The sequence below is a fragment of the Cydia strobilella genome, chromosome 2, assembly GCF_947568885.1.
Source record: "Cydia strobilella chromosome 2, ilCydStro3.1, whole genome shotgun sequence".
In the NCBI taxonomy this organism is placed as follows: Eukaryota; Metazoa; Arthropoda; class Insecta; order Lepidoptera; family Tortricidae; genus Cydia; species Cydia strobilella.
Window position 1 is genome coordinate 19,069,097 of NC_086042.1, and position 24,703 is coordinate 19,093,799.

Here is a 24,703-nt window from a genome sequence, read left to right on the forward strand (position 1 = left end):
ATTTGATTCTCGATCAGATGGCGCCACTAGTTTTGGCCTACTCTCGTATAGAGGGCGTTGACTGTTTCGTTTGTTATTTATAATTTTAACGCATACCAGTGAAAGAACATGGGTCAAAATAATATTAAAATAATTAATGCAAATAAAAAAATCATTTATCTATATTTAAATACATTTTAACGTATTTTTATAAATCTTCATTTTTAGTTTTAAAGTATGTCGATAGATGGCAGTGAATTTACAGTGGTTACAAAATTTACTATGACCAAAGATAGATATCTATGACAGTACCGCTCTATCTTATTATATCCTCATTGACAAAAGTCAGATTTGGGTATAAAATTATACCTGTACTCGCCGCCTACAAGCAAAATTAAAACTTATAACCGCGCACGAACCGTGAATCTTTTTGCGCGCCGCAGTTTTATGACCGAGCTGCGAGTGTCGGCACGGAGTTGTCACTTGACAAGTTTTTGTACCTATAGGTACATACTGATTTATTATTTTTAAGATAAATATGTAGGAATTACAAACGTTTATTCTGTAAACATATTTTTTTTATCCGGAGATAGTATGTCTGATTCTCACGGAAGTAGGTATGCCACAGAAGTACTTATTCCTTTCAAAATATGTCGGTCAATATAGTCCGGAATTAAAAAAAAAATGTTATTTCTGCTTCCTTGTTCCTCCGTTTATTCAGACATCCGTAAACAGTACAATATCTATAGATTTAGGTTTCGAATGCATTGTATTTTCAATTTTGCGCGAGTCGAGCGGCAGCCCATTGCCATACGCCTGCCCGGGAGGCGCGCCGGCCAAATGTACCTAAACTGCGAAGTGACACCCCCCTGGTTTGGGAAAGTTCGATCTGTATAAGATCAATAAGATTGTCCCCAAAACATTTATTTTTTAGGGTTCCGTACCTAAAGGGTAAATACGGGACCCTATTACTAAGACTCCGCTGTCCGTCTGTCTGTCCGTCTGTCACCAGGCTGTATCTCATGAACCGTGATAGCTAGACAGTTGAAATTTTCACAGATGATGTATTTCTGTTGCCGCTATAACAACAAATACTAAAAACAGAATAATATAAATATTTAAATGAGGCTCCCATACAACAAACGTGATTTTTTTGCTGTTTTTTTCGTAATGGTAAGGGACCCTTCGTGCACGAGTCCGACTCGCACTTGGCCGGTTTTTTATTTATGTTAACTTTTCTTACTTAATTCAATTGTTTTTATTATAATTCAATCAAGCAAAATACACTAAACATATTTTACCCACAATATTGATATGATAACACCTAATTATTGTTTGTGATGCAAATAAACTTATTTGATTTATAGTACTGTTTATTTCTCGAAAAAATTACCCTAAGTAAGTATAGAGCGCTCAGCCAAGCCTTCAAGTGAAGCGACATTGAATGTTGAGTATTTCAAACCCATATAGGTAGAATAAATCTAAAAAATAATAAAACAGAAAGAAATAATTAACAATTTATTATATTTGGTAGGTACAAAACATTCATACGTTATGACAAATATTCTATTTAAAAAATGCACCTTAATGTTCCATCTTAATTTCTTAAAGCCAAGTCAAATAATCATAATACCGGAGAAAAAAAATGTATGTTGTAACTTCTAACATTTATTTTATGAATAATAAAAACATTTATGCGTATATTATATATAGGTTAATCTAACGCCCTAACGGGTACATTATTATTGCACTTATTGCATTAAATTTAAAAAGAGCATATGTACCCATTTTCATTATATTTTCTTGTCTACTTTTTAGGGTTCCGTATCCAAAGGGTAAAAACGGGACCCTATTACTAAGACTCCGCTGTCCGTCTGGCCGTCTGTCTGTCTGTCACCAGGCTGTATCTCATGAACCGTTATAGCTAGACAGTTGAAATTTTCACAGATGATGTATTTCTGTTGCCGCTATAACAACAAATACTAAAAAGTACGGAACCCTCGGTGCGCGAGTCCGACTCGCACTTGGCCGGTTTTTTCATTCTCTCATTCAACATTCTCAAAAACGTCCATTGTGTTCAAAATAAACCGGACAAGTGCGAGTCAGACTCGCCCACCGAGGGTTCCATACTTTTTAGTATTTGTTGTTATAGCAGCAACAGAAATATATCATCTGTGAAAATTTCAACTGTCTAGCTATCACGGTTAATGAGATAGGAACGGAACCCTAAAAAAGAATATGAATATTTCATTTAGCTGAAAATGTTACCTAACTCTGCCGTACCTCATAAAGAGGTTTGTTGCGAATAGTATTGCACACTAGTATATTATAGCTAGTCCTTATGAGTCGCTTAACTTCAAACTCGGGTAAATCCATCTGTCAGATTATGCCATTTGTGTATTAAGAAAAGGTAATAGGGTAGATATTTGCTGAGAGGGTCGAATAGATTTACCAGTTTGAAGTTAAGCGACACTTATGCAGTCGATCATCACTACATAGTATAAAACAAAGTCGCTTACTGCTGTCTGTCTGTCCCTATTTATGCTTAGATCTTTAAAACTACGCAACGGATTTTGATGCGGTTTTTTTTAATAGATAGTGATTAATGAGGAAGGTTTATATGTATAATACATTAGCATTGCACCCGTGCGAAGCCGGGGCGGGTCGCTAGTTTCGGTATACACGGTGGAACATTAATTGAACAGAGAAAGTACTAGCTTGCCATTCTCTCGCTTAGATGGCGCCAAGAGATTAATAGCTGCACATACCTACTGACTCATTTAAACTTCCCACTCTGTATGGCAGTGTGTGCATAAGAGCACTTGGAAATTTTCGTGAGTTGGGTATGAGGACCTACCTACCTACTTGTTTAACTGGCACATAAATATTGTACATGAATATTAGAAGTTTATACTTAGGTGCTTAAAACACTTAATTTTCGATCTTATCTGCAATACATAGAGTCCAGTTTACATCGAGTAATTTAAATTGGTAGACTTATTTGAATTATTGGAGGTATGTGTCAAACTTGTAACTGGCTAATACAGAAATATTGTTTTTGACTATTCATATAACATATCATATTTACAATTACATACCATTTCACAAAAAAAACATGGTAATCTGACCAGTGACGTCAGAAGAAATAATCTCTTGTAACAATATTAAATAGAGGCAGTTTAGGAAGAGGTTTCCACAGAGCCGCTTCAACCTAAATTCCATAAACTACTTAAGACCATACAAATACATTCAAACATAAGAGGCGCCACAATCCTACGTTAAACAGCGCCTAAGCTGCCTTACCAGCAACGTTTGCACAGTTGTTAACAGATACCAACAGTAGCTTTGAAAATGGTGCTCGTTTATACGCGCCTCTAAAAGAAATACAAAAACATGAAAATAAGCGGCCCTGTGTGCAGTCAGTGAGTTTGTAACTCGCTGTTCGTTGCTACATGCCGTCCTTTACCTACAGACACGCGGACTTTTTAGCGTCCAACTCTACGTCTCTAATCAGTCTTGAGAGTTGACTCTTGACTTTCTGAGTCGCTTTTCATAAGTACCTACTCCAAATGTACGGTCGGCTATAAGGTATTAGAAGAGTAAACATAAATATCTTAAACATCCACTATACCTTAGACAAACTGTTTTTGTGTTCGAAATAAGTGACGATAGCAACAATCATGTAAATAAGTAAAAAAACTAAAATAATATAATATAAATTCTTAATTAAACATTAATTAATTCTTATAAAATCACATTTGTTCAGTTGTGCCCTCAGCGGCAGCTCCGGTTTCAAGACTTATGTTGAGCATTAGGAGATCCACTCTTAGGTTCGATACACTCAAATATAATAATTACATCATAAGATATAATCTCTACCCCCATAACCTTAACCTGTGAAGAAAACACAATAGGTATATTACAGGATCGTAGCTTAGCAGCCTTTTAAATGTAGGTATCCGTTAAGCCACTCCCATTCTTAAAATTCATCCCGTATTAACTTTTTGGAGCATTTCAGATCATCAATATAGTTGCACACTGCAGCACTATAAACACACCACTATACGTGAGTTAGCAACAAACCAATACTGAATCGGGATAGCAATCTTCAATAAATACCTAACGCTTTATCGAAACCCGCTGCATGCGCGTGTTGTAACTCTAAAATCAAACTTTTTCTAGCTACGGTCCTATTCAGGTACATTTCAACTCGATCAGCTGGACTAAATAAACGATAGAAAACTAAGTAATTTCTAGAGAAAATCCCTGTAAGGAGAGTCTTGAAACGGGAGGAATTATTTCGGGCGGCGCTGGTGCGACGACACAGGCCGGTGAGTGAGTCAGCGTGGCGTCGCCGGGGCGGCGCCGCTTAGTGCATGGGGTACGGAGGGTTCTTGGTTCCCGTCGCCTGCTCGTACGACGGAGGCAACGCTGTCAAAACAATCACTTTTGAGTCCAACCGCACCACGTACCTATACATATTATAGTGCGTACGTACACATCGAGCCCACGAAAGTCAGATCTCAAATCTGACAAAATTTGTAGAAAGCTTTCCGTTGGCCTAATATGTACGCAGCCGTAGTTGTAGGAATAAAATATTGTACTGGTATTCTTAATCTACCTACTAATTAACTTGCTTGTTACATATCTTGTACCAAGTTTTTAAACTTTTAGTAAACTTCACAGCTCATCTGGCTAATACTATTTCTGTCAATACAATAGATAGATACTAGTTACTCAAAGGCGCCTTAAAACAACTGTCTACTGTCTACATCGAACTACTCGTGCAAAAGAGAGGGTGAGTTAAAGAAGAGACTGGACTCACCAAACAAAGTGTCTTGGTAGTTTAGTTAAGTTACACACGGAAGCATCAGTACATGCAGTAAACAAGGTAAGTAATAAATTTGCGTTAAAATGTAAGAAAAACTGTTATAGTTTTACAATTTGAAACAATCCGCTCCGCTTCTATTACTGGTGGCGTACGCCTACAAAACGGCTCACTAAAAAATGTTTATGTTCTGGTAATCATTCGGTTCTTAACACCCAATCACTGACAAAAACGCCACTTTGTTTTATTATGTGATGTCATATGTCTGACAATAAAAGATGTCAATCGTGTTAGCAACACTGTTTGTAAGGATCATTATTTATTAAAAGCTTATATTTTGATCATTTTTACTTTTACGATTAGCTTAAAAAAGAGTATCAGTTGACCCTTACTTGTCACTGGTTCCCGCCATCTTGAATTGTTATTAAAAGGCGGGTACACTGTGACAAGGGGCAGTTCGTGGACAGACGAGTTACAGTGTAGACGTTTTGGAATATTTATTATAAATTGGTTGTTATTATGTTGGTAGCGAACGAATAAAGTTAAAATATTGGTAAAAGTATTAGTATTCATCATCAACCCGGTGGTAACCTTACAATCAGAAGTGGGATCCAACAAAAATCGATAAGATTTTGTTTTGCCACGCCCCACGACGGTAGGTTTTCTTTCCGTTTGTATCAGTGAGTAAAACATTATTTACTGGAAAGTATGTTAAATTATGGTAAGTCAGTCATAATTTTTATGTATTTCTTTTACCTTCTTTCATTTTAAATAAAACTGGTTAGATAATCTATCGTCGTCTAAGACAATATCATTTAATGTAGTAATTTTGGCATATGTATGTGAAGAAAGAACGTACGAACAAATAACAGGTATTCTCAGTAATAATAAAAAGTTAAAAATATGAAATTTTAAAATCTACAGTTGTCTATTAAGCGTTTTTGAATACAGCATATGAGTTAGTGAAAAGTCGATCGTGTCATAAGAATGTTTCTTATTTTTATTTTATGAAAATCGATTGTACGATGCTGTAACACATCGATTATTTCAAGTTCAGGCTAAGGATTCATTGTTTAGTTTTCTGCGTAGCAAAATAGCATAGCATAGCAGTAGTGTAGTAGCAGACTACAGTAGGATATTGTTTTATAGACATTAAAAATTTACGATCTGCTGCATCTTTGAGGTCAGTTTGTGGTACTGAAATAGGCTAGATGACAAATTTTCTTTAATGGTATCAATCGATCAGGTTTATTTTTTGGATTATATTCATATTCCTTTATTGATAAAATTACAAATTTTACATGTCATAAATATTAACAAGTAAACATATGTCAGTTTAATTAATGTCTTAAAAAACTTTAGATTTGGAAACTTAGATCCTGTATTTTCTTATCATTTCCATATATTATTTTAATATCCATATTATTGCAATTAATTGCTCAATTGCTATCTATTTTTGTTATAAAATTAGATTTTGTTATAAAATTTAACAGTGTCATCATCCCTATTGTATAAATACACTGACTTAGTAGCCGTGAAACCGATGAGTGAACTAAAATTATAACTTGTCAATTGAATATCTCTTAATTAATGCTGCGTTTGAATAAGAAATGCCTTGAGTTCCAAGTTGTTAAACGCGATTTGCGTCAGTCCCGAATGTAATCTGTTCTTAAACTAAAATAAGCCTCAAATATTTGTGTCGAAGTTTTGCCAACTCTGGTATGTTAAATCTCCAAGTTATGGAGCAGAGCATATGTCGTATTTTCCATATTGTACACTCCTCATGATATATATATCTCGTAACTTTATGCGCTGAGCATTCAATTATTTTTGTGTCAATGTACCTATACACCTACTAGACATCGTGAACTTAAATCTCAATGGATTCAATTTAATAATCGGTCACCTTTTGTTTATCGAATGTAAGTTACTACATGTAACAATTCACTACAACACTTATTTTGGCTACCTAATATAATCAGTTTCCTCATAACAACTTTATAATGGCCAGTAATTTCGGCACAAGTACTTAATCAATGTATATAAATCTACGTTATTTTTTGTATTAGTTTGTGTAAACTGTGTAATTTATTTTTCGCCATATTTTATGTTTCTTTCCTTTACGTTGCTTTTCTATTCTAAATAAACTATTCTATTCTACGTGTATTAACCATGTTGATCATAGAGAAATAATAATATCAAGCCAATATACAGTGCATGTACACCTGTATAGGTAGAATCTTGGTGAAACAAACTCAAAATATTGTACCCAACACCTACTTATGTAACCCAATATTCATATGCAAATAAATCATTCATCATTCATACGAGGTTGTTGGGAAGTCGATATTATTATTGGATTAACTCGCATATTTTAAAAAAATTAAAAACTCATTTACCCGTTTTCTATTATTTATTGAGAATATTTTGAATGTCGTATAGTGTATTATATGGCAGTAACTACATTTTATTATTTCTGTTTTGTAATAATACTAATTATACGTGAATAAAAAATAATAATAAGGGACCTTAATTGGAATCATATAATATATATAATGCGTAAAAAAAATGGGCTTTGCCCCGCTGCCGGCGGCCAGGTTAGGTTTTTTTATAATGTGTTCATATATTTATATTTTTTGTATTGTTTTGTAAGTGCTTTTATATTTTACTTTAATATCCATATTATAAAAACACTAACTTAAGATGAAAGACAAATATAGAGAATATGATGCGTAATATGTAGTCGGTTATGTAGTCAAGTCACATGTACTCATATGTAGTCACATGTAGTCACATGTAGAGTCACATGTAGAGTCACTTGTAGAGTCACTTGTAGAGTCACTTGTAGTCACATGTAGAGTCACTTGTAGAGTAACTTGTAGTCACATGTAGAGTCACATGTAGTCACATGTAGAGTCACATGTAGTCACATGTAGAGTCACTTGTAGAGTCACTTGTAGAGACATGTAGTCACATGTAGAGTCACTTGTAGAGTCATGTAGAGTCAGATGTAGAGTCACATGTAGTCACATGTAGAGTCATATGGAGCTATATTGAGTAATTCTCATAAATAGAAATTATGGCGTACATGTAGACGCTAGTGTCAGTAAATACGAACATACATCTTGTGAAATCGATGTGTATAGTTACCGCACGTGGATGAACGTGTGAGACCTTTAAGTGCGTGGATGAAGGCGCTAGACTTTTGTTACAACTCTCAGAACACTCTTACAACACTAAAATAATGAGTTAACCATGTAAATATGTATAACATACAAATAAACAATAATAATAAAAAGAAAAACTTAATAATGTCACTACACGCTAATATGTGGAGTTCTCATTTAAGTGCAATTTAGATTAAAACTGAATAAATTACAGATTATGTGAATGAAATATCATATTACATGTGTTATACATTACTCGTACTTGTATTTTTGTGTACACCTAAAAAAAATAAGACGAAGGAATTAGACACTTGACTAATACAAGGAACGCAGCGTTATTATCGCTCGTTCGTAAATATAAAGGAAATCGATATACGCGTACATTAGTGATACCTGTTTTCTTAATGTTCAATTTGAATTTGAGCGCGTTAGCCATAGAGTTGAGACATTCCATATATATATGAAACTGCTTATTACTGAGGAGATATGATAAAATCTTTACAAAAGAAATAACATGATCTTATAAGTTTCGGTCATAAGAGAATCTCATTTCTTCCATTATTTAAATCACCATAGTGACATGCAATTATGTACATATAAAATAGTAATTGATAAGGTGCTTAGCTTTCAATATGCTGTTTCTGTTCAATATTATCTTGACAAGTAAACATGATGTAAATTCTAGTCTCATATTTTATATTCTAATATGTAGTGTGTTTGATAACTGATAATTCAGAAGAAAGTACCATTTATTCAAATGTCAATTTCAATACAACTAATAAATTGACAAAAAAATTCTCAATTTAATGAGGTTTCAGAAAACGGTTCTTAATTTGAATTCTTATTTACGAATACCTATCTCGATATAGTAAAATAGTATTAAAAATAATCTGCAAGACAAAATGGTATTCGACATATATACACACACTATTTTGTCCAGGGTTTTATACGTGAATTATGACAGTATTATTAATAAAGTCTTGTTTTCGTAAAGCCAAAACAATTGAAAAAAAAAACACATTCCAAGCATACATATTGAAATAATTACATGCATTGATTGTGGAATCTGGAATTTAGTCTGAATAACGAATTAGGATAACAAATGCACCGTAATACCTATTACAATTTGTTTCTTAGAAAAAAATACGATTATATTTGGAAATTAAATACTTTTAATAAAGTAATTAATTAAATCCATCTTATTTTGTGACAAGGAATTTGCTCTTGTAATGAATCACTCGTTAGTTTATTTGATGTTCTTAAATTTGATTGAGTATTCATAAGTCTTTAATGGCTATAATAATAACCTAAAGCGGGTAACCGTCAAAGTACTATAATAATAAAGAAATTATCGAATAATTTTAATATTGAAACGGGACTTACTCGTTTACACTTCCGTTTATTAAGTATATGAATGAAATATTGTCAAATAATCGGTAGCCTAAACCAAACAACATAATTGGTTACTCATAATTATTATTATTATCAAGAGGTTTTTATCTCAGCATATGCTTGCATTCATGTTGACTACGGGCTGGACCCGAAGATATGAAATCAAAACCATGCATTGTTTATATAGGTGTAACTTATTATGTTAATCATTCATTATTAAACGTTATTGCACAATACAATGATATAATACATGACTAAATGACAAATAAATTGTGGACTATGTGACTTTAATAATTTGGTAAAATACTTGGTAGCCATGTCGTTTATGTCAAAATATATGAAACGTGTAGCAATATTAATCCATAACAAGCTTAAATCGATATGACTACTAAACCAAGAAATGAAATAAATCAATTTAATAAAACCACGAGTTAAGTATTTAATAATAATTTGAAAGAAAGTCTTGAAATATCGTCAATACCAAAGGGTTTACTATTGCTTAACTGCTGTTGACAATAGGAACATCGTAATATGGACAATAGTCACCATTAAGTACTGCCTTACTGTTGGTTACGGTTGGTTGTTAACTTATTAAAAATATTTGATAAATGAAATGGTTATTTAGGATGGTACATATGTCTTGATAATTATTATAGATCTTACTATTCATTTTTTTAATAATAAGGTATATTTGTTGTCTGATCTCTATTTGGTACCTGCGAGGACATGTTATTCCAGGTTGCTTTATTATTATTAGAAGATATATATTTGCTATCGCAAACTTCTGGCGATTTGAGAATACATAGTTAAAAAAACTCATGACAAACTCAAACTGGCTGACTTATGTCATTAAATAAAGTGTAACTAAAAAATAATACTAATAATATTTACATGATTAGAATAAGCGCAACATAGTCTGCGTTATATGTAGTATTTATGTTGGTGTGATATTTAATACATTTATATTCAATTCAGGTACTGAAATATGCCGTATACTGCGGTGATCAGTGATTAAGCAAGAAAATTTATCTGAACTGAAATATGCCGTGAATTCGGTGATCAGTGATGATACGAAAATGAATGTTTATGCTGAAATATTCCGTGAATTCGGTGATCAGTGATGATACGAAAATGAATGTTTATGCTGAAATATGCCGTATACTGCGGTGATCAGTGATTAAACAAGAAAATATATCTGAACTGAAATATGCCGTGAATTCGGTGATCAGTGATGATACGAAAATGAATGTCTATGCTGAAATATGCCGTGAATTCGGTGATCAGTGATGATACGATAATGAATGTTTGTGCTGAAATATGCCGTGCAATGCGGTGATCAGTGAATAAATGAAATAAAATGTTTGTTCTGAAATATGCCGTGTAATGCGGTGATCTGTGACAAAATGAGAATGAATGTTTGTACTGAAATATCATCATTATTTCTGTTTTGGAAATGCACCTGTCGTTTAACGTGACAAGACTGGCGGATACCTTTAGGTAATCACTTAATTCCCTTTTGTCGATGATGATGATAATTTAATGATGGGAAAACACAGATCAAAAAGAAGTCTCAATAAGTCACAGAGGATATTAAACGCTTCCTGAGCGTTGTTCGAGCTAATAAACTCACAAAAGGAGAGAGCCTTTATACTATCATGAAACTTTCTAATATTATCTCTACAATAGTCTTGATTTCATTAAAGGTTTAAAGCAATTGATTGTGCCAGGTCATGATCAGATAATTCAAGTTGCGTTTTAAGTATGAGATTGTGAGAGGTGACGTGACGCGTATATATAAGAAGGAATGTGAGATCTCGTCTACGGTGACGAGTACACATAAGAATGCATAAGTGCTCTCGTCTACAGTGACGTGTACAAATAAGAAGGAACGTGTGATCTCGTCTACGATGACGAGTACACATAAGAAGGTATGAGTGATCACATCTACGGTGACGAGTACACATAAGAAAGTATAGATGATCTCGTCTACGGTGAATTAGACACATGAGAAGGAGTGTGCGACCTCGTCTACGGTGACGTCCACCAAAGAAGGAGCGTGTGATTACGTTTAAGGTGACGTGCACACTTGCAAGGAATCGACGTCTACGCTGAAAAATTGTATAAAGAAATCGATGACGATGAGTGTGCAGTTTTTAAATAATGTTTTGTTTTTTATTAGTTTTCTTTTTTTTGTGTAATTCGACATTTAGACTGGATACATCTCTGACAAAGTATCTAATATTTTATTGATTCCATATTTGTAATTGTTTTTTGTAAATTTTGGTTTTGTATTGCTTGTAAAATTTGACATGTAAAAGTGCCCCTGTGGCCTATTTGCTGAATAAATGTTTGATGTTTGTTTGATGTTTAATGGATTGGATGATAAAAGTGATACATTGTCCTAGAAAGTCCTATTTTATTTTAGTTTCATTTTTATATGCTTATTGCTAATTAATGATGTATAAGATTAAAGTTACATTTTAGAAGACTAGTCTTTAGACGTGTTTATTGTAATTAAATCCTTAATTTTGTAGAGATTCAAAATAATTGTATGAGGCCATACGCCTTTTGTAGAATGGCCGAGCATTAATCGGAATTCGGAATAGGGACATTCCTACATCAGAATGGCCGTCTGTTAGCAACACTGTTTGTAAGGATCATTATTTATTAAAAGCTTATATTTTGATCATTTTTACTTTTACGATTAGCTTAAAAAAGAGTATCAGTTGACCCTTACTTGTCACTGGTTCCCGCCATCTTGAATTGTTATTAAAAGGCGGGTACACTGTGACAAGGGGCAGTTCGTGGACAGACGAGTTACAGTGTAGACGTTTTGGAATATTTATTATAAATTGGTTGTTATTATGTTGGTAGCGAACGAATAAAGTTAAAATATTGGTAAAAGTATTAGTATTCATCATCAACCCGGTGGTAACCTTACAATCGGAAAGACGTCACGTCGACGAAAGTCATGAGTTACACGACATAATATCAAATTTCAGTCCTTATTAAAAGTCAACTGTCTCTACCTATAGTCCGTACTTAATCAAACTTCCAATTACAATGTTTTTTTTATTTAATGAGTATACAATAAAAAATAAAATAAAACAATTGACTGATAACGTCACGAGCACCGATTACGCAGTGTTAAGGGGGTTCAGCGGGCGCGGGCGCGGGCGCGGGGCGCGGACGGCGCGGCGGCCGCGCCGGCGCCGGCCCCAGGCTCGCCACAAACTTGGACGGTATCTCCAGGTCAAACACATCTAAGAAATATTCATGTTTTTTACCGGCGAAATGAAATCCGTAAGTACCTAACACTAATCAAAAGCGTGTTAATAAAAAATGTAGCCGGATATAGCACCCTGGCCTAGCTAAAACTGCAAATTATGCATCAATTAGACGAAACGAAAGGGTTATTCTATTCTAATTTATTTATTTAAATTATAATTCGTGAAACGAAATTGTTTTGTTGCGTGCAGGAGAGTCTATAATGACATGCACTAGGGAAGTAAACGTGCAATTCACTTGCACAACCATTAATTATATGCCAAATGCCGCGTGTATATGATTTTTATTCCCAGAGTTTATATTCACATTTAGATGATGTCATGTGTTTGTTATAAGGTGTGCCTATATAGGTATATCAAGAGCTTCTACGGTTTGTCTAGGATCCTGACCTGTGACAGTTGAACCACCTGAGAAGCTCTCGTAATTCAGAGAGGCAAACGCAACGATGGATGAATGAACAGAAACAAGCAAAGGTAAAATTGACATTTTTAGTATGGAGATACAAATTCTAAATTTAAGATGACACTAACCATGTCTGTACAAGAATGTGATTTATTAAATTTGTTTAAAACATTAATTACGTGTTATTTATTTAATGTGTGTTATTATGTTATTATTTATATTTCTGGGAATAAAAAGCAGACCTTAAATATGATCCACCATCATTTATGGCCATTGTCATTGGTTGTCTTTTATTTAGGAGCAAGTGAAAAGCATGATTTCACCTGGCGGCATCCAGCCCGGCGGCGGCACGCCAAAGAACGCTGCGCAAATAACCATCGTCCTTTTTTAAAGTATAGCCATAAATGTGAATTAAGTTTAGAATATTTCCAGGCTGAAACTATTCGACGCACGATTTGCCGGTAATTTTGGAATAATTATCGCAGCAAAAGGTCAAACAGAATAAGCGTTTCAGCAGGTGTTATTTAACCATCACCGGAATTTTAGTAGGTACCATTCAACGCCAAAAAAGTATTCCCAAGTCCCAATAATTCCAACACCAATAAGGGACTAATAAAATGATGGTCACTTACGACTTAATTAACTGTCTCTTTCAAGTGTTCACTTTCCATCATATGTGTGAATAAATTTTTTTTACAATATGACTGCAACGGTACCTGCGGCATGAACGGTAGGTAAACCGAGGTCTAAGTTATTATGAATTAGAGTGTGAACCTGAACCCCGAGATTACGAGTACCGTCAACCGGGGTAAATAGAGATTGCTGGGGTGAATAGGGACAAAACTTAAAATGTGATTTACTTACCTGACAGTTTCCTAAAAAATACTTACACAATCATACAAAATTCCCTATTCACCCCGGTTGACAGTACTAAGATATACGGCCTAGTCCGCCGGCAGATCCGTCGCGAGTCGTTTTATTGAGAAAACTAGTTACCATGAGCCTCTGGCGCGCTAGGCGCGGTCGGATAGTGCGCGTCGGGGAGCGGCTGCGGGAACGGGGCGGCCGGGTACGGAGTCGCGCGGGGGTACGCGCCCGGGAACGGCGCCGGGTAACCGCCGCCCGGCACGGGCATGGGGCACGCGGCCGCCGGATACGGCGCCGCCGCTGGATACGGGGCGGCCGATTGTGTCGGATACGATGTAGCAACTGCAACGATACATGAACATACTACCCATAATTTCATTATTTCTCTTCTTCATGCTTTTTTTTCTTTCTTTCATGAACATTCTAAGAATTTACCTGTTAGACGAAAAAAAAATGTTATTCCGTACCTAGATTAATTCTTATAAACATATGCATTAGTACGAGCAAAGACTCAAACCCACGACTTTTTTAAACTGGTGGTGGGGACCAGTTAAAAAAATGACTATACAATAGTTACGCTTGAACCTGAAAACTACCACTGCTTTGCATTTGCTCACAAACCACAGGTATCATATAAATAAATACCTACCTACAGCTATGATATTACTTTTGAAGAAAACCGATCCACCGTGTATCAAATACATGCCTAAGATTCCTTAATGACAACAAATTACAAGTTAAGATACTTATTGTAATCCACTTAAAACGTCACAGATTACGGATCAAGTATTAATGCGTAACGGCCATAATAGTTAATGCTTAGATTTGTCATAGTCAAGAATAGTTCACGCTCACTCGTGCACGGTGGCTTTAATTTAACAATATTGGTGCTTAGACAATTGAACTAAACAAAAGTGCAAGGTCAAATAACGTCTAAGAATTAAATAAATTTCTCACAGGTTTACAGAAACCATTTTTCAAACCACAAAAGACAAAAACCCTTATAGGATCACTTTGTTGTCCGTCCGTCCGTCCGTCTGTATGTCAAGACCCTTTATCTCGGAAACGTGTGGAGGAGGTATCGAGTTGAAATTGAAATCATATAAGGTCTACAGTCCCTTGAAGCTGTGAAAAAATCAAACTTCCAAGTTAACGTAAAAAAAAGATACGGCCGTTTATGCCAAAAAATAGTACATTTCGATGTTAGTGTGGAAAGTATGTCATTACTTCACGAGTACCGAGATATCAAGACTCGGGAGGAGTGAAGAATGACATTTCCGCACGTGTATCGAACGACGTTTTTTTTAATACAGTTGCGAAATAATAAGAAAAACAACAAGTAAGGAATAAAAACAATATTGAATGTTGCCTTTGGAAACTTAAAACATGATTGCAGCAAGAAAAAACGCCTCTTCTTTGACAGGCGTTTCGGCAGCTATTCCTACCTCTACCTTCCATAGCTATTCCGTCCCATTCAGACAACTTATTCAGAACGGTTTTTCAACATTCAATATTTAAAATAAACGTGTTATAAATGTTATAATGATGAAGAGGTAAGTAATAAAATATGAAATAAGTATATTTTTCGTATCTTACATTAACAGTAGGTTTTTATGTTGATTACGACGTTTAAAGGTAACTAATATTAACACTCATCAATAAGTAGTCATGAATTGGAACAAGTATACATTTAAAAAAATTGGAAAAGTAAAAAGCATTAGTTCGCGAAAACTAACTTTTCGCAAGCTAAACAGCTACGTAAAGTAGCACTTTTTTAGCAACTGTATTAAAATAGTACATTTCGATTCTAGTGCGGAAAGAATGACATTTCCGCACATGTATCGAACGACGTTTTTTAATACAGTTGCGAAAAAATAAGAATAACAGCAAGTAAGGAATTCGAAACTTTTATATTATTAATTCTGTGACATCATTGACATTGACATTATGAAGAGGTGTTGTTTTAGCTGGGTGTTATTATTATTGAACCCACTTCAACCAAAGTTTTTTTTTTAATGCATGTTCTATAAGACAGAAACAATTGTAAATATAAAACATTGTACTATTATTACCCAAATATCGTTAATTACGATTATTTGTGTATCGTACATTTATAAAAACAATATCGAATGTTGCCTTTGAAAACTTAAAGCAGAAAGAAAAAACGCCTCTTCTTTGACAGGCGTTCCGTTCCATTCAGACAACTTATTAAGAACGGTTTTTCAATATTCAATATATAAAAAATAGAAGTGTTATAATGGTGAAGAGGTAAGTAATAAAATATGAAATATGTATATTTTTCGTATTCTTACATTAACAATAGGTTTTTATGTTGATTACGACGTTTAAAGGAAATTATAAATTAATATTAACACTCATCAATAACTCTAACTAAGTCGTGAATTGAAACAAGAATAAATTAAAAAAAATTGGAAAAGTAAAAAGCACTAGTTCGCGAAAACCAACTTTCCGCACGCTAAACAGCTACGTAAAGTAGCACTTTTTGAGCAACTGTATTAAAAACGTATATTTCGACACTCTAAAGGGAATCAAAATTTATAGGGTACTTCCCATTGACCTTAGAACTATGAAATTTGGCAAGTAATATCGTCTTACACTACAAGTACCTACAGGGAAAAATCTGAAAACTGTAAATTTATAAAACAAAAAAAAGTTAAATTTGTACGGAACCCTCGGTGGGCGAGTTCGACTCGCACTTGTTTTAAAATACCTAAGTAATGGATGTAAATTTCCTGGAAAATATAAAGATACTGTACAAGTATACATATTTCGTAGAACGTAAGCGTGCGGTTTACTCACCAGGGTAAGGTGCAGGCGCGTATTGCTGCTGTGGGTAGGGCACCTGCACGGCTTGCAGGGGCCCCGGCGGCGCGGGCGGCGGGGCTGCGAATCAACACCATACATCAGCATTACTTACAAGCACAGTGCACCAACAACGGGTTTAAGAGGGGGCTAACGCAAAATTGTAGTTTTCTGTAGTGTTTGTTACACGTCTTAATCAAGAAAAAAAAATTTACACGGAAACTAGATTATATTTTTCAAGGGCAGACTCTGACCAAAACCTTACTACATTAAAGTTGCCCCGAAAGAAAAAAACCGCCGTTATAACTGAGTATTAAATTGCTAGTATAGAATAACTTCATCTTATGATAGTACTCACGCGACAGCACCTGCCCCTCCGCCTTACGCCGGCGGCAGCAGCAGGCCACCAGCGCCACCAGTAGCGCCAGAAGCGCTAGCGCCAGCAGGAGCGTGCCCGTGCTCATCGCTCGGCTCTACAAACAAACAATTTACTGCAATTATACTCAATATGGTGACATCTTAACTAATAGAATCTAATCGATTGTCAAACCCCTTAAACAAATTTGGTAAGTACGCGCGAAACGGATTATGACCGGTTTGCACCAAGAATTCATGTTCTACTTCGCATGCGCTCATCAATTAGTTCAGTTATTTGGTACAAGTATACGTACTTATTCGGTAAAGACTGCACAAAAGGCAACACAATAATTACAATAATTGCCTCTTAATCAGCAACTACAATAATTGTCTCTTTTCTACCTATTTATCCACCATTCTATCTACTGCAAACTACAATAAGCAAGGCAGTATTTTCGTTATCATGAGATTCATGAGAGCTATTGACGCACCATTATCTAAATACGTAGGTATATGTAACTAAACTATAACGACATATTTATGTAAAATAATCATAATCATTGCATTCATAAAGCTAATCTACATATTTTAAAATTGACTGAAAATAAATAATTCTTACATAGTAAGCATATTCCTATTAAATATCAGTTTAAAACCAAAAAGATACAAATTAAAAATTCAATTATATAAATCTAATATTATAAATGCCAACACTTTCGATAGAAAGTAATCAAAGTATTTTTTACAATAATTTTTCTTTGGTAATTTTTCATTCGTCTCGTCACAATTGTAGAAGGGGCGCTCAATAAGCCATCCAAGCCAACCATAAATACTAACTTGATTAATAATATAGCTGCATTTTGTAATGATCAGGATTTCGCGGAATTGTATCTGTGACCTGTGTAAATTAATATAATATAATATACAATTAATTAATATTCAGACAAGCAATATTTGTATGTTTGCCTAAGCACGGTCGCATTTTTATCGCCTGTCACCATGCCTGTTACGTTCTAACAAGTATGTAAGTGCGAAAGTGCCAGGCATAGTGACAGACGATAAAAATGCAACCATGATGCCACCGCAGGGCGATCGAGCGAGCGGTTATCACACTCATGCGGATCCACACGTCGCTTCGGTATGTAAGCGAGACAGTGCTATATAGTGATATCCCGCTCGCACATCCGAGCATAGTCCACTACGTCCACAACAAGTATGTTTGCAGTAGTCAAGCCAGGTCACATCACTTTCCAACCGCAACCGATCATCGAGCCTTATTAACTATGGGTACAGTGTCAGCAAGTCATGTCGTAAACGTCAGACAATACAAATACACGCCATTGATAAACCGTTCTCGTATGACATAAGGTCTATAAGTTAAGTTTCGTTTCTGTAAGGGTCGCAGTTCTAACCTAACCTAACCCACTTTTCTTGTAGCACGTCGTTTCTCTAAGGGTAGCAGTTCTAATCTAACCTAACCCACTTTTTAGTAGCATTTCGTTTCTGTAAGGGTCGCAGTTCTAACCTAACCTAACCCACTTTTCTTGTAGCACGTCGTTTCTCTAAGGGTAGCAGTTCTAATCTAACCTAACCCACTTTTTAGTAGCATTTCGTTTCTGTAAGGGTCGCAGTTCTAACCTAACCTAACCCACTTTTATAGTAGCATTTCGTTTGTGTCAGGGTCGCAGTGATTCATGATTTTTGGTGTTTGAATACAATTTGAAGTGCAGTCGTGATTTAAGCAGGTGGTAGTTTTGTAATTTTAGACCTTATTTTTTGGTGTTTAGTATTTTTTTTTGGTGAAAGAGATTTCTTTATTTAGGGTACCAAAGTATTTTTTAGTGGTCATTATATTTGGTGCCTATATTAACATTTCAGCCAGCAGAGTTTTTGATTAATCATACCACTTTTTAGATCATAATACGGTTGCCAAAAAATATGAATAGTAATCTTGAGCAGTGTTGTTAAAAGACTAGTCTTTAAGACTTTTGAACCTTAACGACTCGCGAACCTTTAAGGCTCAAGCTTTGAAAGCTAGAGCGTTAAAGGTTTGCTCACAAAGCGGTTTAGAACCTTAACGACTCAAACTTTTTATGACTTGTCAAAATGAAGTCTTTAAGACTCGGGCCTCATAGGGAACTCTAGCTTTTTAACTTAAGCTCAAGCCCCCCGAACCTTAAAAGCTTGTGTCAAGTTTAGAGCTCATACGTTGAGCTCTCTTTGCAGGAATTATTTTTGTGTAGAGAATTTACGAATATTATAATATACCTATCTATATCGGAAGAGTAACTTAACATCAGTTAACGCATTTACTGCCTGCAACGTATACAGGGTGGACCATTTAGAACCGTGATTCCGTTGCGTATGTACATCCAGATACATTTTCTATGAAACTATATTTTAAAATTTTCCCGTTCCGTTCCGTCCTATATGAGTAAGTCATAATAAATAAAAATAAAAGTATTTAAAAAAATATTTATTACTTAATTAAGACTGGGTGATTACTTTAACCGCTTGAACGTTAACACCCCACACAATAGGGTTGGAACAAAATAATTCACCCCCATTCATGTGATAGAGGTACCGAAGTTTTTTTTTTGTTTTTGCTCGAGCACTCTTTGTCAGCGTGTTCACATTTCACAACACATACCTATTCATACCAAGTTTCAACTTTCTAGTACTAGTCACTGAGCCAACCCGCGGACTGACAGACAGACGAACGGACAGGACAGACATGGTGAAACTATAAGAACTATAAGGGTTCCTAGTTGGCTATACGGAACTCTAAAAACGCGATAAGTCATAATTATCTTTGTCTGTTTTTCCCTATTTCACAAAAACGTATTAAACTTCACCCTACCCTATAGCAGTTGATCTTATCTGTTAAAAGTTTTTACTTTTTGCTCCAAACCTTTACTGCTAAAAACCTTACAGATTTAAACCTTCAAAGCTTAGGAGGCTTTAAAGCTTGAGGCCAAAAGACTCGAGGTTTCTTTGCTCGTAAGCAGCAACACGAACTCTTAGTTCGAGTCGTTAAGGTTCCGAGGCTTTAAGGTTCGAGGCTTCAAGGCTCAGCAGTCGCGACTCAAGTCTTGTAGTTTACGCCTCAAAGCTTAAATCCACAACACTAATCTTGAGGCCTTCTCTAGTAGTAGTTCAGTAGTAGTAGTAATTGATTCGAAACCTGATTTCGAATACTTTCTCTCTCTAGAAAAAAATCATAAACCATGATTCATAGAATCACGATGATGATGTCTATAACGCGTCTTAATTTTTTTTTACATTAAAAAAACATGATATCCGCGATCTCGGGCAAGCACAGCAATCTCACTCACGCTTACGCTCAGTGAGAGTGAGAGAAGAACATGAACCCACAGGGCATGTCTAATCACTTTTGCAATGGTGGAGGTACCTACAACAATGTAATATTATTGTAAAGATGCAAATGTTTTTGCAGTTGACTGTATAGCCCTGAAATGGAACAACTCTGGCTTTAAAAAGTTCTGAAGTATTACATGACTAATAACCAAAGAAAATTAAAGAAATCTGCGGAAATAATTCGTGTAGTTTTGAAATTTGGTATAGTTGTACCTTGTGGTGTCCAGATGAACATACTAAACGTCCTCGGGGGTTAGGGGGGTGGGGGGTGAGCTGAGGGCGTAGGGGGGGGGGGGGGCGGTTTGAAGGTATATTTTTTCAGATTTTTGCTCGTATCTCGAATATGTACGAATTGCATTATAATTACTTCGAACAAAAGTTTCTACATAAAATTTTCTACAAATTAGGTTATATTTATTTTTACTCTACGATCAATACTTTAGGAGCTACAGGGTGTTTAAGTTAACAAAGAGATGAAAAATAGACGACATAAGAAAACGTCGTTTATTCGTAGTTGTTCATCATAACTGAAATTTTTAGTATAGAATAAGCAAGTTGAGTCACCTGCTGATCAAAAATAAAAATAAACCGGCCAAGAGCATGTCGGGTCATGCTCAGTGTATGGTTTCGTACTTCCGTAGTTACCCGCCCGGCAAAATATACTTTTTGCAAAAACTCAAACGGCTTAACCGATCAGGTTTGCTATAGTTTTCCTTGGAAGTCTTTAATAAGCTTTACTTTCACGATTTTTTTTATATTTTTTGGACCCATGGTTCAAAAGTTAGACCATGTCCGAGAAGTGGGGATGAATCATTGGATAGGTCTTCTAAAATGAATATGAGTCTTAAAGAACATTTTTTTGATAAACGTGATATTTCCGGAAATATTCACTTTAAAAGAAAAAATAATGTTTGTGAGTCCCCCTCTAAGTTTTAAACCACGAGTCCAAAAAATATGGAAAAAATCGTGAAAGTAGAGCTTAGTAAAGAAATTCATGGAAAACTATAGCGAATTTGATCGGTTAAGCCGTTTTTGAGTTTTTGCAAAAAGTATATTTTGACGGATGGGTAACTACGGAACTCTACACTGAGCATGGCCCGACATGATGTTGGCCGTTTATTTTTATAATTGATCAGCAGGTGACTAAGCTTGCTTATTCTAAACTAAACATTTGAGTTATGATGAACAACTACACGAATTATTTCCGCAGATCGCCCATTTTCGGCTTAATTTGACGTAGCTATAATCACCATTGCACTTACATGCCTAATCTCAAATATATTAAATATCAATAAAAAATGATCATATTGTATGCACATTTTCCAACAAAGTGACCTAATTTTAATTGCTTTTTAGTAGGGATGTCGGGAAAGCCGACTATCCGGCCACATTTGTAGTCGGCGACTAGTCGGCGACTAGTCGGCAAAATTAGCCGAATAGTCGGCACTATTTAATCTTCAGGAAAGATAAGATTTTTATTTCAACTCTTTCAATTCTACTCTAACAAAAACAGTCTTTGATATTCTGTTGACGTTGAGAATCTCAACATTGAGAATACTTTGAGAATACAACGTTGAGAATAACAACTTGAGATTGGCTGGCCGCTGGAGCCGATATAGCCGCCGGTGTCGGTGATGGTGTCGGCGGTAGTTGCGGCAGAGAAATGGAACGAGGTGATGAATCGCTAGATTTAATTGCAGCGGCCAGCTGAGGCATTTGGTGTTTGTGTTTATATTTGATATGATTTAGTAACGAGCACTGGGTGCACCTCACTTTATTTGCATCGCCTTCAGCATCTTCAAAAAAAGTCTACACTCGCGATTTCCTTTTCGACATTTTTCGTATTTATTAAGAGCACTATATGTATTATTTATTTAAGCAGTTATTACAATTTCTTGTTTTCGCTATGAAACACGAAAGGGCGACTAATAAATCACGAAAACTTAGGTAGACAAAACTAGTCATACGTAAACATGAACGCAAGACTTGTGCTGCCAGAGGGCCTACCGCGAACCACGTTCGACGTGTTGCATCCCTGTCACACTTACGTACTAATTTACAAGTGCGACAAAGAGGCAACACGTCGAACGTGGTTCGCGGTAGGCCCTCAGGAACGAGGCGACCGAAACGGTTCCGATTGCATCCAAACTCTGCCGAAACCAATGATCGGCCAAGCCGACTAGTCGGCCGACTAGTCAGCCATCTGAGCGCCGACTAGTCGGCTAGTCGGCCAAATCACTAGTCGGTACATCACTACTTTTTAGTCTACAACTATGACAACATTTTTTTTTTGTTTTACACAAGATTTTATTTTGCTGCCTTTTTTGCTTTAAAAGTTTAAATAATTGAAATTATTACAAAATAAAGCAAACTTATGGTTTTAATGGAACTGCCAGTCCAAAAATCATAAAATAATTAAATAATATGAAATGGAAATTCTATGATGTTTAACATTCATAGCTAGTTTTATGCCGTAGACTTTTATTTATAGAAGTGTTAATATTACTCTAATTTATACTATTCATATAGTTCATATATATAAACATTATATAGTTTGTAAAACCATCTCACAAAAGGTTGCTTACAATGTGTACAAGTAAAAAAGTAGTACAACTAACTACAGTCTTGCCATTTTAGTTACTAAAGATGTATTTGAATACCACAATTAACAGTGGAGGACTAATTCCTTCAGAAATCTGCAGTAACTTACAGTATCTTAGTCCACCACTGCTCACTTCAACACTACTATTTGGTACAATAATTCACCATTTAGAGTGGCCATGTAAACAACAATTTATGTTGTGTATAGACATGTCAGTTGCCACTGTTAAGCATTTTAGATTCTGATCTCCACACTTTTTTACCTGTTTATGTAATTCTGCCACCACTCTCTAAATAGTCTAAATGGTGAGATCTGCACTAGCACCACAGATACAATATGGAATACCCAGGCAACACTGATGGAGGGATCAGTATCCAATGGTACATAAGATTGATGTTCTGGTGAAGTCCTTATCCTTATATCATCCAAAAATTGCCTATGTTCCATCAAGTCCTTTATATTATTATCTTTTATCATGTTTTCCATGTCCTGTTTTTATAACAAGAGTTTATATTACTTTTCTATGTTACCTTTTATGAGGGATATAATAAGAGATAAGAGCTACAGGTTGATAACTGTTACAAAATAAATTTGGTTGGTTTAGTCATTTTGTCAGAAAAACGAATATACAATATATGATACTAAGTAAGCAAACTAGTTGTCCATAGAAACAATAGTGTTAGTTGAACAATACTCCAAGTTTTATAAAACAGAACAATTGTCAATTGACATCGAAAAAGGTCGCACTGTAATCCAGACAGTGCGACCTTACAGTTTGTTGTCTGCTCACCTTGAAATGTTCGAAAAAGTGGTCGTAGTCGTGTGACATCTCGCTTGAGATCTCGACTATTACGAGTCTTCTGAAGAATCTGAACTCAACATGATATCGCAGCGACACACAACGAGATAAACTAATCGAGATTAGTCACCGCAGGACTTAGCGCGTCATAGGGAAAACACACAAAATACTCAAATCTAAACAAGATTGTATCCTCCGCTTCCTTTACGTGTTGTATAGGGGCTTACCTGCACAAATAATTTAGATGTTTGCGAGCAATGTGTCAGCGAACAAACAAATTGTTCGTTTATCGCAACGCAACTCCCTGCTTCCGACAAATAATATTCTCTGGCCACTAAAACGGATTGTTGTTCGCGAAATCCCTATTTGACATTTAGTTAATATTTTGACAATTAAAATATTTGTGACATATGTCAGAAATAACAACTCAAGAAGACGTTCGAAAACCATATTTGTGGGATGTAGTCTAGACGAAAAATATGAACACTGGCTATAAATCATTAACGATGACATTCATATGCAAGTTAAATTATTTACTTTACTTTATACTAACATAATCATCATTTTATCAACATAATTTAGATTATTCATCACTTCATGCTTTGTGTTCTTCATTCTGGGTTTCGTATTCGAACTGTTCAGACTACGTTCAGAATTTTTCACTTCTAATTTTTTTTCAAACACAATTTTCTGACATATATTTATGTTTCTAATTCTCTTCAAGGGCTCTTCTTATCAAGCTGTAACGTTATTTCAGTATCGTTTCCTCTATTAATAAATGTTTAGATTGTTTGGGTAAATACGGTAAAAAAGTATATTTG

The 24,703-nt window shown here is 35.2% G+C and overlaps 1 protein-coding gene across 3 annotated transcripts; it reads right to left on the bottom strand.

Annotated features, from left to right (window-relative positions):
- Positions 1 to 1,484: 1,484 nt before the first annotated feature.
- On the bottom strand, positions 1,485 to 24,273 carry LOC134752861 (nematocyst expressed protein 4-like). Of its 3 annotated transcripts, none has more exons than XM_063688640.1 (5): positions 23,874 to 24,064; positions 17,105 to 17,219; positions 16,744 to 16,827; positions 14,053 to 14,265; positions 1,485 to 4,410 (listed from the first exon to the last, which is right to left on the bottom strand). In XM_063688640.1, the coding sequence occupies exons 1-5, from the start codon at positions 23,910 to 23,912 to the stop codon at positions 4,349 to 4,351; spliced, it is 513 nt and encodes a 170-aa protein (XP_063544710.1). In that variant the 5' UTR covers positions 23,913 to 24,064; the 3' UTR covers positions 1,485 to 4,348. The 3 variants fall into 3 exon arrangements, with proteins under 3 accessions (XP_063544710.1, XP_063544719.1, XP_063544702.1); XM_063688649.1 differs by lacking the exons at positions 1,485 to 4,410; positions 23,874 to 24,064 and adding exons at positions 13,336 to 13,418; positions 24,110 to 24,273; XM_063688632.1 differs by lacking the exon at positions 1,485 to 4,410 and adding an exon at positions 13,336 to 13,418 and having other exon boundaries at positions 23,874 to 24,084.
- Between the last annotated feature and the right edge of the window lie 430 nt (positions 24,274 to 24,703).

Coding starts and splice junctions, on each gene's coding strand:
- LOC134752861 (XM_063688632.1), bottom strand. CDS start 23,912: ATGTCACACGACTACGACCACTTTTTCGAACATTTCAAG. Junction 16,828..17,104: donor GGAGGGGCAGGTGCTGTCGC/GTGAGTACTATC, acceptor GTTGATTCGCAG/CCCCGCCGCCCGCGCCGCCG. Junction 13,419..14,052: donor TAGCGCGCCAGAGGCTCATG/GTAACTAGTTTT, acceptor TTATTTGCGCAG/CGTTCTTTGGCGTGCCGCCG.